General features: G+C 36.4%; 1 protein-coding gene across 1 annotated transcript; it reads right to left on the bottom strand.

Moving 5' to 3' along the window:
- Nucleotides 1-1070: 1070 nt before the first annotated feature.
- LOC138710991 (uncharacterized) lies at nucleotides 1071-16338 on the bottom strand. The gene is made up of 2 exons (XM_069842259.1): nucleotides 16104-16338; nucleotides 1071-2874 (listed from the first exon to the last, which is right to left on the bottom strand). The coding sequence occupies exons 1-2, from the start codon at nucleotides 16125-16127 to the stop codon at nucleotides 1219-1221; spliced, it is 1680 nt and encodes a 559-aa protein (XP_069698360.1). The 5' UTR covers nucleotides 16128-16338; the 3' UTR covers nucleotides 1071-1218.

The following is a 16338-nucleotide window of genomic DNA, read 5'->3' as shown; positions in this document are numbered from 1 at the left end:
ATCGTAAAGACTAACAACTGTTTTTAGAATAGCATGATTAAAGTTTTATCAAATGATGGCACATTGTAGGTATAGTGATGTCTGACTGGCTCTTCATGTTACACGTAAAAGTAAACTTTAAAGTCTGAAGTTTACAAGCTTTTATGTTGACGTTTAATTTCATATTTATTTCTATGTTCATCCGTATATTTGTGAATGGTTTCAATGAATAACACATTATTAAGTTTCTGTGTTTACGTTTGCTCGTTAAAAGTAAATAAAAAAATCACGAATATGAACTTGTTTCGACACGCGTTTATTACCATAAACACTATGGTATAAGAAAACTTCGGAGGTTCTATTTTCGACGTTTCCTGAGGCATTTTTAGTGAACGCTATTTTAAAACAGTTCTTTATTTGTTGAGGCAATATAGGCTAATTTCTCTGCCTAAATGACAATATAAACAGTTACATAAAAATTGGTGAAATGAATGAGTTGCGAATTTCCTGGAAATATTTTATTAATTTTGTAGATAATAGTACATTACGCAACGAACCTATAATGATACTAATTAAGACGCGAGTATGTTTGTTTATGAAACGAGCGCAAGCGAGTTTCATAATTTTCATGCGAGCGTCTTAATTACCATTACAGGCAAGTTTCATACGATTTTTTATGCTCGACCATATTTCTAACTTGAAATTATTCAGAAATATTAACTTTATTCGTATCTAACTGAAGAGTGGAAGTGACCTTGTGCATCGCTCGTAAATTGTGAGATGTGCGCAGACGCGAAAGTATTGATTTTTTCCGAGGAACAATAATGTCATTGACCTTGTTATAATCTACAGAATAACATGAACTAATTTTGATATAACCTGGAAATTGATTTAGAATTGAAAAACGAGATGACAAATTGAATTTATTTGAATATTATTTACAATTAACGCTAATTATTATAGTAACAGAACATAACCTTCTGCGAAAATATTGGATTTCCAGCCTCCGTGACGTTTTCCTCGTTGTCTTTCGATTGCATATCTGAGAATAATCGAAAACCTGAACTTTAATGAATAGGTGTACTTTAATGACATGCATTAAAGGACTGCTACGAGGTGTATAATTACTACATTTCGGCATGGTCGAGCATAAATACAGTTAGATGTTAAAATATGAAATGTATATGTGGGTTTATGTAATAAAGTTCGTAATTATGTTGTTTGGACTTTTCAAAAAATTTAGGAACGTGGATTCGTTTGCGATTCCGGTTGCTGTGTCACTCTCAGCATTATATCCTGTTCTTTCTTTTGTTTATATAAAAACATACTTACATACTTGTACAACAACGTCTTATAATTTCCGCTCGATTTGCACAAAACAAACGGGCTGAAACATGCATATGAGAAATGAAGATAGTAGACGAAAACATCAATATAGGAATAATTTATGTAGGCGAGTTTCAAAGCAAAGCCACACAGGCCTTCCAAAAGCAGCCACACAAACAATGGGACGTGCGTGGCCCAAAATAATTTCGAAAAGGCCAGAATTACGTCGCTATTGACTAGACGAGAGGGGGTTTTGTGGAGAGACAATTTCAGTTTTGTGAGCGAAATGGACAGCAAAGTAATATAAAGCGTGATATAGGCGACTGGCGCAAGGATGTATCCCATGGATGGGTAGTCCTTGAAGACGAAAATGAAGACTGCCACTCCTATAGCGGTCACCCACAGGCATACGAAGAGGAGCGCGCCTCTCCAGAACGCGGGCAAGGGTGGGGAAGTGGCCGGAGTGGAGACTTCGGTATGCTGTTGGACCTTCAGGATGAAGAGTGATAACACGCTAGACGAAATGAGTGTGGCCTGAACTAGGATAAAGACTCCGTTATTTGTGAACTCCGAATGTGGCAACAGTGGCGAGAAGTAGATGTGTATATAGTGAATTGGCATGTAAATGATAAGCATAAGAATATTAGTAACTACAATGTTTAAAATCATAATGTTATATTCGGTTCTTACTTCCACGTTTTTCACAAAGATGGCCAACACCTCGAAGTTAAATATGATGCCGACCACTAAAAACAGCGATCTAATTATTGGATCTATGTAATATCCAAAAATTAGGTATAATTTTATAAAGATCTTACTTGAAGATAATCTTGAAAATTGATTTTCATATACTTCTACATCACTTAACGTAAAACAACTGCAGTATCTCCTCTGGGCACAGATTAATAAATATTTCATTCTCTGGTCCATGGTTCTAATTATTTCATGCATTGTGAAAGAGTATTCTTCATAGTCTTGCAACACCTCGATGTATTCACGGTAATATTTCTGGACTGTAGTTAAGTCATGCAAGTGGCTGTATTTTGATACGATGTTATTGAAATTTCTCAGAAAGTGTGAACTGTCTGATATTGTCGTACTAACAAGATAGGGAGCTAAAGCTTTTCTTCTGTCTTTTAATTCTAAAAGACATTTCTCAACTGCTTCATCTCTAGATTTGAAGCCCGCATTTTTGTTGGTTATGTTCCATATAGTATACGCCAGCTTGTTCCTCTTCATAAGCACTCTCCACGAGACGTGTTTATCTTCGTTCGGTGCACTATCGTCCTCTGTGCTTGAGTTTGCTGATGTTTCATCTTCTTTGAATTTTGCGTACAAGCGTGCCAAATGCGTGATGTCCACGAATATTCTTTGATGTCCTTCAACTTCGTCCTCTGGTTGTGGGTCAGGTTTATTGGGATGATCTTGTTCGGAAGCCTCAGGTAGATCGTCTGCTGTAAATTCTATTACAGAGACATCATGGTACTGAGAACTGTTAAACTTGTCACTGCTGGTATCTGCTGGAAATACTGTTGAAGGTATACTGGAAGCCGCTAATATCACGTTCATCTGCAGAAAAAATAAGCCGATTAGTTTCTGAATATGTGTACAGTCAGCGCAATGGATATTTGAACAATGTAAACACGCCGTAGCCTGTTCCCTCTCCATACAGGCCAACCATACAGAGAGGTAAAGAGCATATGACCTTGCTTGATTGTTTACATTTTCCAGCTATCCTTTGCGCCCAGTGTACAACTTATGCGGTCTACTAGAAGACTTCATAAGTACCTCAGTAAAGAAAATCCCTCCGTAGGCCTTAAAAATTAGATTAAAATTGCAAGTTTCTTGTTTATGTTAATTAATTAGTTAGGATACAATTAATTATGATACTTAATCACTCATTTAAAGTTTGTGTGACTGCAACCTGTGAATATTTTTGTGTGGCTTTACTTTGTTTATAGTGTTTTTTTCTCTCTCTCTTTATTTCTTGTGTAGCTTTACTTTGTATATAGTGTATTTTTTTCTGTTTATTTCTATTATTGAATTTGTATTCCTGGTGTTGTGGAAGAGAAGGCCTGATGGCCTTAACTACACCAGAATAAATAAATAAATAAATGAATGAATAAATAAATACATAAATAAATAAATAAATAAATAAATAAATAAATAAATAAATAAATAAATAAATAAATAAATAAATAAATAAATAAATAAATAAATATCCCTGAAATCGAAAGAAAGTCTCTACAATTTTCAAATAGTCCTAATCTAAAAAAAGAGAAAAGGATAGAAAAAACACTCACTCACTCACTCACTCACTCACTCACTCACTCACTCACTCACTCACTCACTCACTCACTCACTCACTCACTCACTCACTCACTCACTCACAAAACATGATCAAATTTCTGTGCATTTAAAGGACAAAACTAAAATTCTTTCAATAGTATAATAATAATAATAATAATAATAATAATAATAATAATAATAATAATAATAATAATAATAATACTAATTTATTGCCAGAAGAAAGATACGCATTGCTTTTTTATATAAAAACACTTCCACACCCCCACTGTTTTCTGAAATTGACTGAGCATATTGAGAACTTAATCAGTGGCTCTCTTAGAACACGCTATGAAATGTTTCATATAAAACAATTTTTATCTCGAAAAGAAATCAAAACTCTGTTAAACTATTTTGTTTGAAATATCTCGAAAAATAACCCCCTACAATTAATTATATTGCTTACAGTTCACCATGTATATATTTTTTCCCAACTCTGTATTTCAAACAAGTCATATACAGTATATAAACTGTATAAATACAAAGGGAATATTGAGAGGGAGAACATACTAATCTCAACAGAATACCTAGATATAACAACATATGCAGTAATTAGATTCAATAAAAACGTCTATAACTTCACATAAGAAATACTCATACATAAGTTAAATTAGAAAGAACATACTGAAAAATGCAGCACAACATGTTATCAATATTAATATTGAATAAATCACTTCTATAAATCCAAGAAGCCATCGTCCCAATAGATAGTTAACGGTACAAGGTTGAAGTTTCTGAGGTCAACAGTTCTAGCGGAAAAAAAGAAGACTGTTCAAGTGGAAGATTTGTTATCACTGGTCTCGTGACCACGTGTCAAGGCAGTCTGCTGTTCGTGGTTACATTTTCTATATTCACATTGCAGCTCTGTATCCTTGAACAGTGTTGCCAAGTTGATGGTTTTGTCACCAGATCTGGTGTTTTTGGGAAGTCATTTGGTGCCAAAAAATGTCATTTAGCGACAAGTCGAAATTCTGATGTTTTTAAAGTAAGTCTAGTGAAAAATCTGGTCTAATGGACGCTCAAAATTAATTCTCCTTTGTTAAATTTCAACGTACATCGTTTACATGTTTCGACCTATTTATGGGTCATCTTCAGAACTGGTCGTAGTTGGTCTTGGCGCCACTTGTTCTGTTTCCTGTGAGGGCGTGTTCCTGTGTTATAGTGTAGAGTCAAAGAGTGTGTGTGTTTTGAAGTTGAGTTGTGTGTTGAGAATTTCGTTGGGGTGTGTTTTTGTGTGTCTGTATATTTCATATTGTTCTAGTGTGTTCAGTTTCTGGCTTTTTGGTTGGATGTGCAGTATTTCCATGTCTGTGTTGATGTCTCTGTGGGTGTGGTTAGCATTTGTAATGTGTTCTGCATATGTGGAGGTGTTTTGTAATTTTGTTATGGCTGTGATGTGTTCTTTATATCGTGTTTGAAACGATCTGCCTGTCTGTCCTATGTAGAAGTTGTTGCAGGTGTTACATTTGAGTTTGTATACGCCTGTGTAGTTGTATTTGTTTGTTTGTGTTGTTTGTGTGTTGAGATGTTTTTGTAGAGTGTTATTTGTTCTGAATGCGATGTTGTAATTTAATTTCTTGAATGAGGTTGCAATTTTGTGTGTGTTTTTGTTTTCGTATGTTAGTGTGATGTTTTTTTTGTGTTCTTGTGTTTGTGTTGTATTTTTATGTTTTTTTGTGATTATGTTTTGTCTTACGTATTATGTTGTATATTATGTTAGGGTTGAATAATTTCAAGGGAAAAATTGTTCCGGGGCCGGGTATCGATCCCGGGACCTCTGGTTGAACGTACCAGCGCTCTACCACTGAGCTACCCGGGAACTCCACCCGACACCGTCTCAACTTTTCCCTTTATATCCACACAACTCGCGTGGGCTGACGAAACGCCAGAGACCCACAACGAGTGCACACAATCTCTGTGTGACTTGGAATTGTGGTTTTCTGTTAACGAACACAGTAACGTATATATTATGCAAATCTAGTCTTTCAGGTGAAGCTCCCTGTAAAGCAGATTTGAATAATTTCAAGGGAAAAATTGTTCCGGGGCCGGGTATCGATCCCGGGACCTCTGGTTGAACGTACCAGCGCTCTACCACTGAGCTACCCGGGAACTCCACCCGACACCGTCTCAACTTTTCCCTTTATATCCACACAACTCGCGTGGGCTGACGAAACGCCAGAGACCCACAACGAGTGCACACAATCTCTGTGTGACTTGGAATTGTGGTTTTCTGTTAACGAACACAGTAACGTATATATTATGCAAATCTAGTCTTTCAGGTGAAGCTCCCTGTAAAGCAGATTTGAATAATTTCAAGGGAAAAATTGTTCCGGGGCCGGGTATCACCTGAAAGACTAGATTTGCATAATATATACGTTACTGTGTTCGTTAACAGAAAACCACAATTCCAAGTCACACAGAGATTGTGTGCACTCGTTGTGGGTCTCTGGCGTTTCGTCAGCCCACGCGAGTTGTGTGGATATAAAGGGAAAAGTTGAGACGGTGTCGGGTGGAGTTCCCGGGTAGCTCAGTGGTAGAGCGCTGGTACGTTCAACCAGAGGTCCCGGGATCGATACCCGGCCCCGGAACAATTTTTTCCCTTGAAATTATTCAAATCTGCTTTACAGGGAGCTTCACCTGAAAGACTAGATTTGCATATGTTAGGGTTGTAACCGTTTTCTTGTGCTATGTATTTGATTGTGTTTAGCTCTTCGTTGTAATCCTGTTGGTTCATTGGTATGTTGAGTAGTTATGTATCATTGTTCGGAATGCAGCTTGTTTGTGTTGTGTGGGGTGGTTGGATGTGTTGTGAATGTGTGTTGTTGTTGTTGTTGTTGTTGTTGTGGGTTTTCTGTATACTTTGAATGTGTGTTTGTTGTCTACTTTTGTTATTGTGATGTCTAGAAAATTTATGGATTTGTTGTTTTCAATTTCTAATGTGTAGTGTAGCTTTGGGTGTATTTTGTTTATGTGTTGATTTAGGTTTTCGATCTGTCTTTTGTTTTCTTTGTATAATCAAAATTAATATTTGATTTATTCTGGTTTTTCATTTAATTACCTTCAAATCTTGATTGATCTCCACGTGGGGATTCCCCCTCTCTATCAACACACTATCGACTCACAGAATAGGAGTTACAAGGTCATGTGCATGAGGAAACAGAAAGTAAGAACGAACAGGTACAGAAGACGGTGCATCTTAGTTCTTCTCATTAGCACTTCGCTTTGTTAATCAATTGCCGGAACTTTTCCTTATGCAACGGCCTTTTTAAACTTTTACGGTATTTTATAAGAGAAGTGCATTGTGGATTAGCGCGCAATCGTGGCTGCTAGCGGATATGCTGTCTCTTTATCCCTTGTGCATAACGGAGTATATTTCCTTACCCTCCATGCACTCTACCCATTTCAGCGAGTGCTGACGACCACTGCCTTAAAATGTTGACGCAAAAAACCGATCTCCCTCTCGCTCAGTAAAATTGTAATAAATTCTCAAAAAGAAGTATCACAAAATTACTCGTATCACAGTATTACCAACCTTTACTTTAGAAGGTGATTATATACGTAAATAGCAAAGGAAAGCTACAAAGAGAAGTTCGGAAAGCGAACCGAAGAAAGTAAAATTATGTAAGATAGAGTACCATAAATCGCACCGCTTCCTAAATGGCACCACTGCTAGTTTAAAACAAATTACTATAGTAGTGTGGCATCTAGTGGTATTGTTACAATCTACCATATGAACTTCCACCATGTCACTTGATTTCTGCCACATCTTTGTGCCTGCAGCATGGTGATAGTGTATCTAATATAATCGCCCAGGTGGATGTACATTTAGCTAACATTTTGTAACTAAATAACGGATTTGTATGCAAAGAAATCCATAATCTTAAGATGTTATTCGTTTAAAGAGATGTTAAAGAACATTTAACTTAGTAGGATTTTCGAACATGTGGTGATTATAGATTAGAATGAAGGAAATAATAACTTATGGCGTAGTTTCTCAATTCGCACCACTTTGTAGGTGCCTAATTCGCACCGGTGCGATATGAGCAACTGTAGCAATTCTAGCCGTACAAGAGAAGACCCCAAACATTTTAACTGAACGAGGAATGCAATAGGTGGGTGCAATATCAAGTGGTGAAAAGGGCGATAATACAACAAGTGTGTGTTGTACAAGCGCACCAGGTATTTTGTGCCACCTGTGATAATTTTTAAACGTCAAACATTGCATCCTTCATTATCAGCTGGTGCTCCTCCAGGATCGTTATTTGTTTGCTCTGAGTCAGGTTACACAACAGTGAACAATTTGTCGAATAGTCAAACATTTGCCATTCAAACCTGCCATAGAAAAAAGTGCTGCTTCTGTATGTCCACCTATACGACTCATTCCAAAAATTTAGAAGCTAGATTATCTCGGGAAAATGGTGTGCTCCTGTTTCAGCTTCCTCGTCATAATACTCATAGGCTCAGCCTTTAGATGTTTCTATCTTCAAATCATTTCAGACAGCTATATCATGAAGCAGTTCTTAGGTGGCTTCGAGATAATCGCGGAGAAAAGGTGACGCAGTTTACAGTCTGAACTGCCTGGTGAAGCACATGGCAAATGTATAACAATAAAAAACGCATTGAGAAAGTTTAAATGTTACGTAATTTACGCTCAAATTTTTCAATTTCATTTGAAGATGCGTTACTCTCTTTCATTAATTTCAATAAACTTGTAATTTGCATTAATTACATTATTCATTCAAATACTCTTCAATATGTTCAATATTAAAAAATCTTTCCTTCATCCTGTTTCCTGCAGATATAGAGGTGCGATTTTAGAAACCGCGGGTGCTATTTAGGAAACTAGTTGCCTAAATGACACCACTGACATGTGTTTCGAAAATGTCATTTTAACTAAAAAGTATTAAATCAAATTCAAGGATTCTTTTTTACATGAAAGGTAAATGTTCTGGGAATGTATCTCTGTAAAGGATTGAAGAAAATAAAAACTATATTGTTCAATAAAAATTATAAATGCTAAGGTGGTGCGATATAGGCAACTTTACCCTAAATCACAGGGACTGAACGTTAAAATATTGATTTATTAAAGTACGGACATAACGGGTTAAAACCAAATCTCTGCAAGTATTTAACAATATTTTCTACACCGTGAGAGAAGATATTAAATGTCCACAAAAATATTTTTAGAAATAAACTGAACTTAACTAAGATTTTGAAATAAATTATTATATACTACATCCAGGTATAAATCAGGGATGTCGACTGTTTCCTTTGCATATACAATATATTAACATAGGAGATAATTTGGGCCACCCTTCTGTAGGAGGAAGCTATTGCCCTAAAGAAATTCTTAGCTATCTTTCACCTTTTATTTTTTTAATATAGGCCTAGTGTGTGTGTGTGTGTGTGTGTGTGTGTGTGTGTGTGTGTTTTAGCTTTTGCATATCAACAACCATAACCGTATGCTAATTGAAGAAAATAAAAAAAACTAATTAAAATACTGTAGACTAATTATTAAATGTTAGTTAAAGAATCAACAGACGATTTGTAACGTTCGACTAATATGATAACTGAGTTTGTAGGTTTACGTAACATGACGATATCAAGAAGGATGACATAGGCTACGAACTTACAAGTATATAACATAAGAATTGTGAAAATTGTACATGAAAAAATAATACAAGTTAAATAACCAAATATTTAGGGATTTTATTAACGAATATCAGGAAGGAAGATATGTTACTTTTATGAAATAAAATAGAATAAACGAAGTGATAAATATATACAGTATTATTCATTTCCAATGCCACCAAGTTGTCTGGATAAGAATGAAAAATTAATATCCAAATTTATACACAATAATCAGATTTCTTCTTTATTTTATCACCACATATGTTTGTGAAATTGAATGTCTGTGCTTAAAACGAAACAAGAAATCGCCTGCAACTTTCTGATCGTCTCCGATTGGCCATTACTTAAATTCATCCCAGAAGTAACAAGCTGACGGACAGAAAACAGCAACAAATATCTCACTAGCCTCGCTCAAATCTTAAATTATCAGGTATAACAGAAAATAAAATGAATAGCCGGCCCAGGTTCGATTCCCGGCGGGGTCAGAAATTGGTGCTATTCGACAGAAGTAGGGTACGTGCCGGCACCGGGTTTCCCCTTCTCCCTTCCTCACCTTCATCATCATCCTTACCCATGCCATACACTACACTTACATGAACACTTACATATATACTCACCCTAGTACACAACATAACTCTTCATAGACACACATCATTATTAACGTGGCCCGCCGAAGTGGTGTGTAACTTGAAAATGTGTCACAGTCCTGCCATCTATCCGCAGTATGCGGAACCCGAATCACGCAAGTGAAGTGCGTAGGCATTAGACACGCACACGCACACGCATACCAAATAAAATAAACTAAGCACTAAGATTAACTTTTTCAATAACTTATACTTAATGTTGTGTTAATGTGCTGTCTTTGTAAATTCATAACATTAATTAGCGTTGGAACTAGTGTTTAAAATTGAGAGATTCGTACATTTTTACAAAATTACATACACTGCATATAAAGACATTTGGCGTTTTTTTGTGTGATAAGTAGAACCAGGAAGTTCATGCCCTAAACTCTTACTAAATATGCATGCAAGTATGATTTAAACACCTTAAAATATGTCAATAAATATGCACTAATACAATCTCATATTTCCTGATATATCACTAATAAATAAGTAATAATAATAATAATAATAATAATAATAATAATAATAATAATAATAATACTTACTTACTTACTTACTGGCTTTTAAGGAACCCGGAGGTTCATTGCCGCCCTCACATAAGCCCGCCATTGGTCCCTATCCTGAGCAAGATTAATCCAGTCTCTATCATCATATCCCACCTCCCTCAAACCCATTTTAATATTATCTTCCCATCTACGTCTCGGCCTCCCTAAAGGTCTTTTTCCCTCCGGCCTCCCAACTAACACTCTATATGAATTTCTGGATTCGCCCATACGTGCTACATGCCCTGCCCATCTCAAGCGTCTGGATTTAATGTTCCTAATTATGTCAGGCGAAGAATACAATGCGTGCAGTTCTGTGTTGTGTAACTTTCTCCATTCTCCTGTAACTTCATCCCTCTTAGCCCCAAATATTTTCCTAAGCACCTTATTCTCAAACACCCTTAACCTGTGTTCCTCTCTCAAAGTGAGAGTCTAAGTTTCACAACCATACAGAACGACCGGTAATGTAACTGTTTTATAAATTCTAACTTTCAGAGTTTTTGACAGCAGACTGAATGATAAAAGCTTCTCAACCGAATAATAACAGGCATTTTCCATATTTATTCTGTGTTTAATTTCCTCCTGAGTATCATTTATATTTGTTACTGTTGCTCCAAGATATTTGAACTTCTCCACCTCTTCGAAAGGTAAATTTCCAATTTTGTATTTCCATTTCGTACAATATTCTGGTCACGAGACAGAATCATATACTTTGTCTTTTCGGGATTTACTTTCCAACCTATCGCTTTACTTGCTTCCAGTAAAATTCCCGTGTTTTCCCTAATCGTTTGTGGATTTTCTCCTAACATATTCACGTCAAGCAGCTGATGTAACCCGTTCAATTCCAAACCCTGTCTGTTATCCTGGACTTTCCTAATGAATAATAATAATAATAATAATAATAATAATAATAATAATAAATTAATGTAATAATATTATAGGTCAAACTAGATGAGATTGAACTTATATTTGTTGTTGAGAATTTGAAGCATGTGATTCGCTGTCCGAACCTCCCCCAACCGAGCGATAACGCGATAAACATTCTCATGCTCTACATGAGTGTTTCTCAACTGTGTGTCGTGAGATTCGCTAGGTGTGCCGCGAAAATTTCAACACTTTTTTCTCTTAAAAATAATTATAATAATTTCACTCAGTACCAGTTTTCAATAATACAATATGGTTATTTGATTTAAAAATTCATAATATGCATTTTTATGCAACCTAAAACCAGCTTTAATGAACTTAAACGCGTAGATATGCCACAATAATATAAATATCATGAAACATTATGCATTTATAAAAAAAAGGCCAAAATATGCAAATACATACAACATAAAATTTGGTTTGATAAGCTTAAATGTTATGATTTGTGAAGATAATTAATCAGAAATTAATTGCAGCCAATGGAAAAATACATGCAGATGCATGAACTTTCTGGCCCTAGTGATAAGTGTTTCACCGACTTTTGGCATCCTTCTGCTGCTAACCCAGCTCAGCTCACTTCTGTGATGAGTTACAGTGCATAATCATTCTTCTGCCTACCATTTATTTTTAAAACTAACATAAGTAAAATAAATTTAATAATACAATGATCAGTGATATAAATTTTATAAGATTTAGGTGGTCAGAAAGGGATAATATGTCAATGAAAATTATCATAAATTAATTAAATAAAAACAGGAAATTTCTCCTTTGAAGAGGTGGAAAAATTCAAATACCTGGGAGCAACAGTAACAAATATACTCGGGAGGAAATTAAACACAGAATATATATGGGAAATGCCCGTTATTATTCGGTTGAGAAGCTTTTGTCATCCAGTCTGCTGTCAAAAAATCTGAAAGTTAGAATTTATAAAACAGTTTTATTACCGGCTGTTCTTTATGGTTGTGAAACTTGGACTCTCACTTTGAGAGAGAAACATAGGTTAAGGGTGTTTGAGAATAAGGTGCTTAGGAAAATATTAGGGGCTAGGATGGATGAAGTTACAGGAGAATGGAGAAAGTTAGGCCGGGTGCACACAGAATCAGACGCGGCGCGACATTTTGTCTCGTGGTACTTGTCTCCCATTGATTTCTTATGATGTGGTGCACACAGAATCAGACGCGGCGCGACGGTCGCGAGCAGACACGAGGAGACACGAAGAGACAACATCGAATGACTGCTAGAAGTTCGTCGCGAGGAGACTGTCTGATAGCTGCAGTGTACTGCGCATGCGTTAGTAGTGGCTATGATTGCACGCTTTCATTATCTACAAAAAAATACTGTTGTTGTGTAGTGCACATTATTCATAATGGAGCTCGATGCGGATAAATTAGTTGATTTAGTACAGGAAAGATACATTCTGTACAATCTTTGAAACAATATCACGAGAATAATGTGGTTTCTGAAAATACTGTATGAGATGAAAGCACGAGGTGAATAATAATTTATAATAATAACACTGCGTAACAAATGTTAATATTTTTTTTTGCGCTAGGCATGTGATATATGTTTTCTATATAATTTGAGCCTCCTGAATACGAATATGACAATAAAAACAGTTGTTGGTTACGGTTTTTGAGAAATTTTAGAATTTATATCTATTCAAAATATTGTTTTATATAATGACAATAAGGCTAAATATTCACTGTTCAGAAGATTACAACTTTGTTTTTCTGCATTTTCTTTTACACTGGGCATCAGGTACATCACGCGCTAAAGTCCAACAATAGTCTGCTAGCATATTGGTACTCCACTGTCCTTGGTATCTTTTTTTCCATAGTTGAAATTTCTTGATGGAAGCGCTCATCATGCTCATAACTGAAATCGCACAATTCTCGGGAAAAAAAGTCAAGATGTGAGTGAAGGAAGTGAATTTTCAGGGAAATTTTACAAGCTCTAGTTTAATACGCCAACAGTACATTGTTCACTAGTTCTTCATAGTTCTCACTTCTACAGTTATCCAGAAAATTAATTCAACCTTCTTGAATGTTATCCAGACGGCTGTGTCTTTTCCTTCCAGCAAAGATTCGAAGTGATTGTTCTTCATTATTTCTCTAATTTGTGGTCCATTGAGAACTCCCTCTTTTATTTTTGAATCACTAATAGCAGGAAATGTTAAGGAATGCGCGCTGGTCCGAGTCCTCATGGGGGAAGAAATTTTCTCATGAAATTTGGGCCAGTGTATGGGACCGGTGCCCACCTAGCAATGTGATGCACTTGGGGAGCTACTATAGGTTGCGAAAGCCAGATATAACGACTGGGGGGATCATCGTGCTAACCACACGATACCTCCATTCTAGTTGGATGATCGTCCACCTCTGTTTTGGCATGTGGACGTGAGGCCAGCAGCCGGCTGTTCGGTCTGGGCTCTTCACGGGGTGTAGCGCCACGGATTATTAATAGTAGGAAATTTTTCCTGGATATTTTAAAATGCTTCAGTTTTATAATTTATCCCTTTAACAAAATTCTTCATTAACCCTAACTTATTGTGTGAAAGGGGTAAAATTACTTCGCCTTGAGGTACAAGGGGTTGATGTATAATATTTTTCTTCCTTGGCTCTAGTGATTGTCGTTTTATTTTATAATGCATATCTCGAGCGCGAGTCCACACCTGTGGAGTAACGGTCAGCGCGTCTGGCCGCGAAACTAGGTGGCCCGGGTTCGAATCCCGATCGGCGCAAGTTACCTGGTTGAGGTTTTTTCCGGGGTTTTCCCTCAACCCAATACGAGCAAATGCTGGGTAACTTTTGATGCTGGACCCCGGACTCATTTCACCGGCATTATCACCTTCATTTCATTCAGACGCTAAATAACCTAGATGTTGAAAAGCGTCGTAAAATAACCCAATAAAATAAAAATAAAATACCTCGAGCGCGACTGTCCAATTCCTACAGACAGCAGAAAAATTTTGTGTAGCCTAATTGCCGTCCAAAGAGCAATGCTACAACCTTCAAATCCGCACATTTAAACCATTCGTACTTCGAATATTATCATTAAACACACACTTTAAAGAAATACACGTCTTACACAGAATACTAACACCACATAAATCTCCTGCTAAACTGAAGCGATTTCATACGGCGAACCTCTTTCTCCACCTCCAAATGGAACCGAAAAGGGCAATAAAACAATTTACGCTCTAGAAGTGATTTTGACATGGTGATATATTGCAAAATATAAACTACAGTAATGTAATTAAAGCTCACAGTGAAAGAAATACACATCTCAAGTAAAATCAGGTACACTCAAGTGAATTCATACCGCGAACCTGTTTCACTCCCTCGAAATAGACTCGTAGAAGGGCAATAAAATAATTTCCCTCTCTACAAGTGCTTATAACATGGTGCCCTACTTACTAATATTGTTTTCACATAATGGGTCTTCACATTTGTAAAACAAAATAGTTACACACGAAATACGGTAATTTTTAAAAATAAAATGCAAAGAAAATTAATTATATTGTGCATCTCAAAAACCCGAAGTGATGGAACATTTTGCTTCTTATTTATTAGTTCAGGAGGTCGAAATTAGTAAGAATTTGATAGTTTTATGTCTGGCGCAAAATGACTGTTGACCAGTGTAATTTGTAGTAAGCCTAATTCTCTGCTCTATACCATCACTCATTATTGATTTAATATTTTATTTTTCTTTATTGTGAGTCGTGAAGTAGTCATAAGCATAAAAATGACGTTTGTGCAGTACATTTTAATTTTAAGACTCTTTCAATCGTATAGAATTTTAGGAGCTTGCGTCCTTAGGAAATAATAAGCAAATACAATAGAATTTTTCATATAGACAGTCCTCTATTATTGACGCCATTTTCTAGCCTAGGCCAGTTTTCCAATCACACAGCTAGCAAATCAGTTGTCGCGAGCAGACAGTTCAAAGCTGTCGCGAGGCGTTGTAAAGCAAAACGTAGCGTCGCGCCGCGCCGTGTCGCGTCGCGTCTGATTCTGTGTGCACCCGGCCTTACACAACACAGAACTGCACGCATTATATTCTTCACATGACATAATTAGGAACATTAAATCCAGACGTTTGAGATGGGCAGGGCATGTAGCATGTATGGGCGAATCCAGAAATGCATATAGAGTGTTAGTTGGGAGGCCGGAGGGAAAAAGACCTTTGGGGAGGCCGAGACGTAGATGGGAAGATAGCATTAAAATGGATTTGATGGAAGTGGGATATGATGATAGAGACTGGATTGATCTTGCTTAGAATAGGGACCAATGGCGTGATTATGTGAGGGCGGCGAACCTCCGGGTTCGTTAAAAGCCTGTAAGTAAGTAAGTAAGGCTTCAGGAAACTAAAACATGCTACAAAAGTTAATCAATCCAGTGCAATACAGTGATTGATAATTAATTAAATTATTTGTCAGTATGTCGTACCGTTTTCATAGTGTACTAATGTTATTCAAGTCTGAAGATTACGCCATATTTCATTATTAATACTTACGTCAGTTAAATGGATGAATTTAAAAAAAATTAGAAAGTTAGACTATTTACGACTAAATTAACTGAGACCTCGTCTTATAGAAAAAGTATTTACCGGGCCGTGGTATCTCAAACGTTGAGAATCACTATTTTAGCAGACTGTTTTACTTCTTTGTTCTCTCATGTCCTTATAGATTGATATAGAAGATAAAACAAAAGAAATTAAATGTTTTGCAACTTACCAGTAAAAGAAATAGATTAGACATTATCCTTTCGTGTTGCAGCGTTCCTGGATGTTCCTATGACAAGTGCCACAGCAGTACTGTAGTTATGGAATCTATCTTGTTTACAGCATTTCACAGAATGATGACCTAAGGATACATCGGATAAACTTAATGCGACGTATTCCGACAGATGATGCTAAGTCCATGACCCAATTGTGGGAGTTCGATAACCTCCCATGGGAACTGATGATAC

The sequence above is a fragment of the Periplaneta americana genome, chromosome 12, assembly GCF_040183065.1.
Source record: "Periplaneta americana isolate PAMFEO1 chromosome 12, P.americana_PAMFEO1_priV1, whole genome shotgun sequence".
Classification (NCBI taxonomy): domain Eukaryota; kingdom Metazoa; phylum Arthropoda; class Insecta; order Blattodea; family Blattidae; genus Periplaneta; species Periplaneta americana.
Note: the sequence above shows the minus strand (reverse complement) of the source record. Positions and strands in the feature narration are given on the sequence as shown.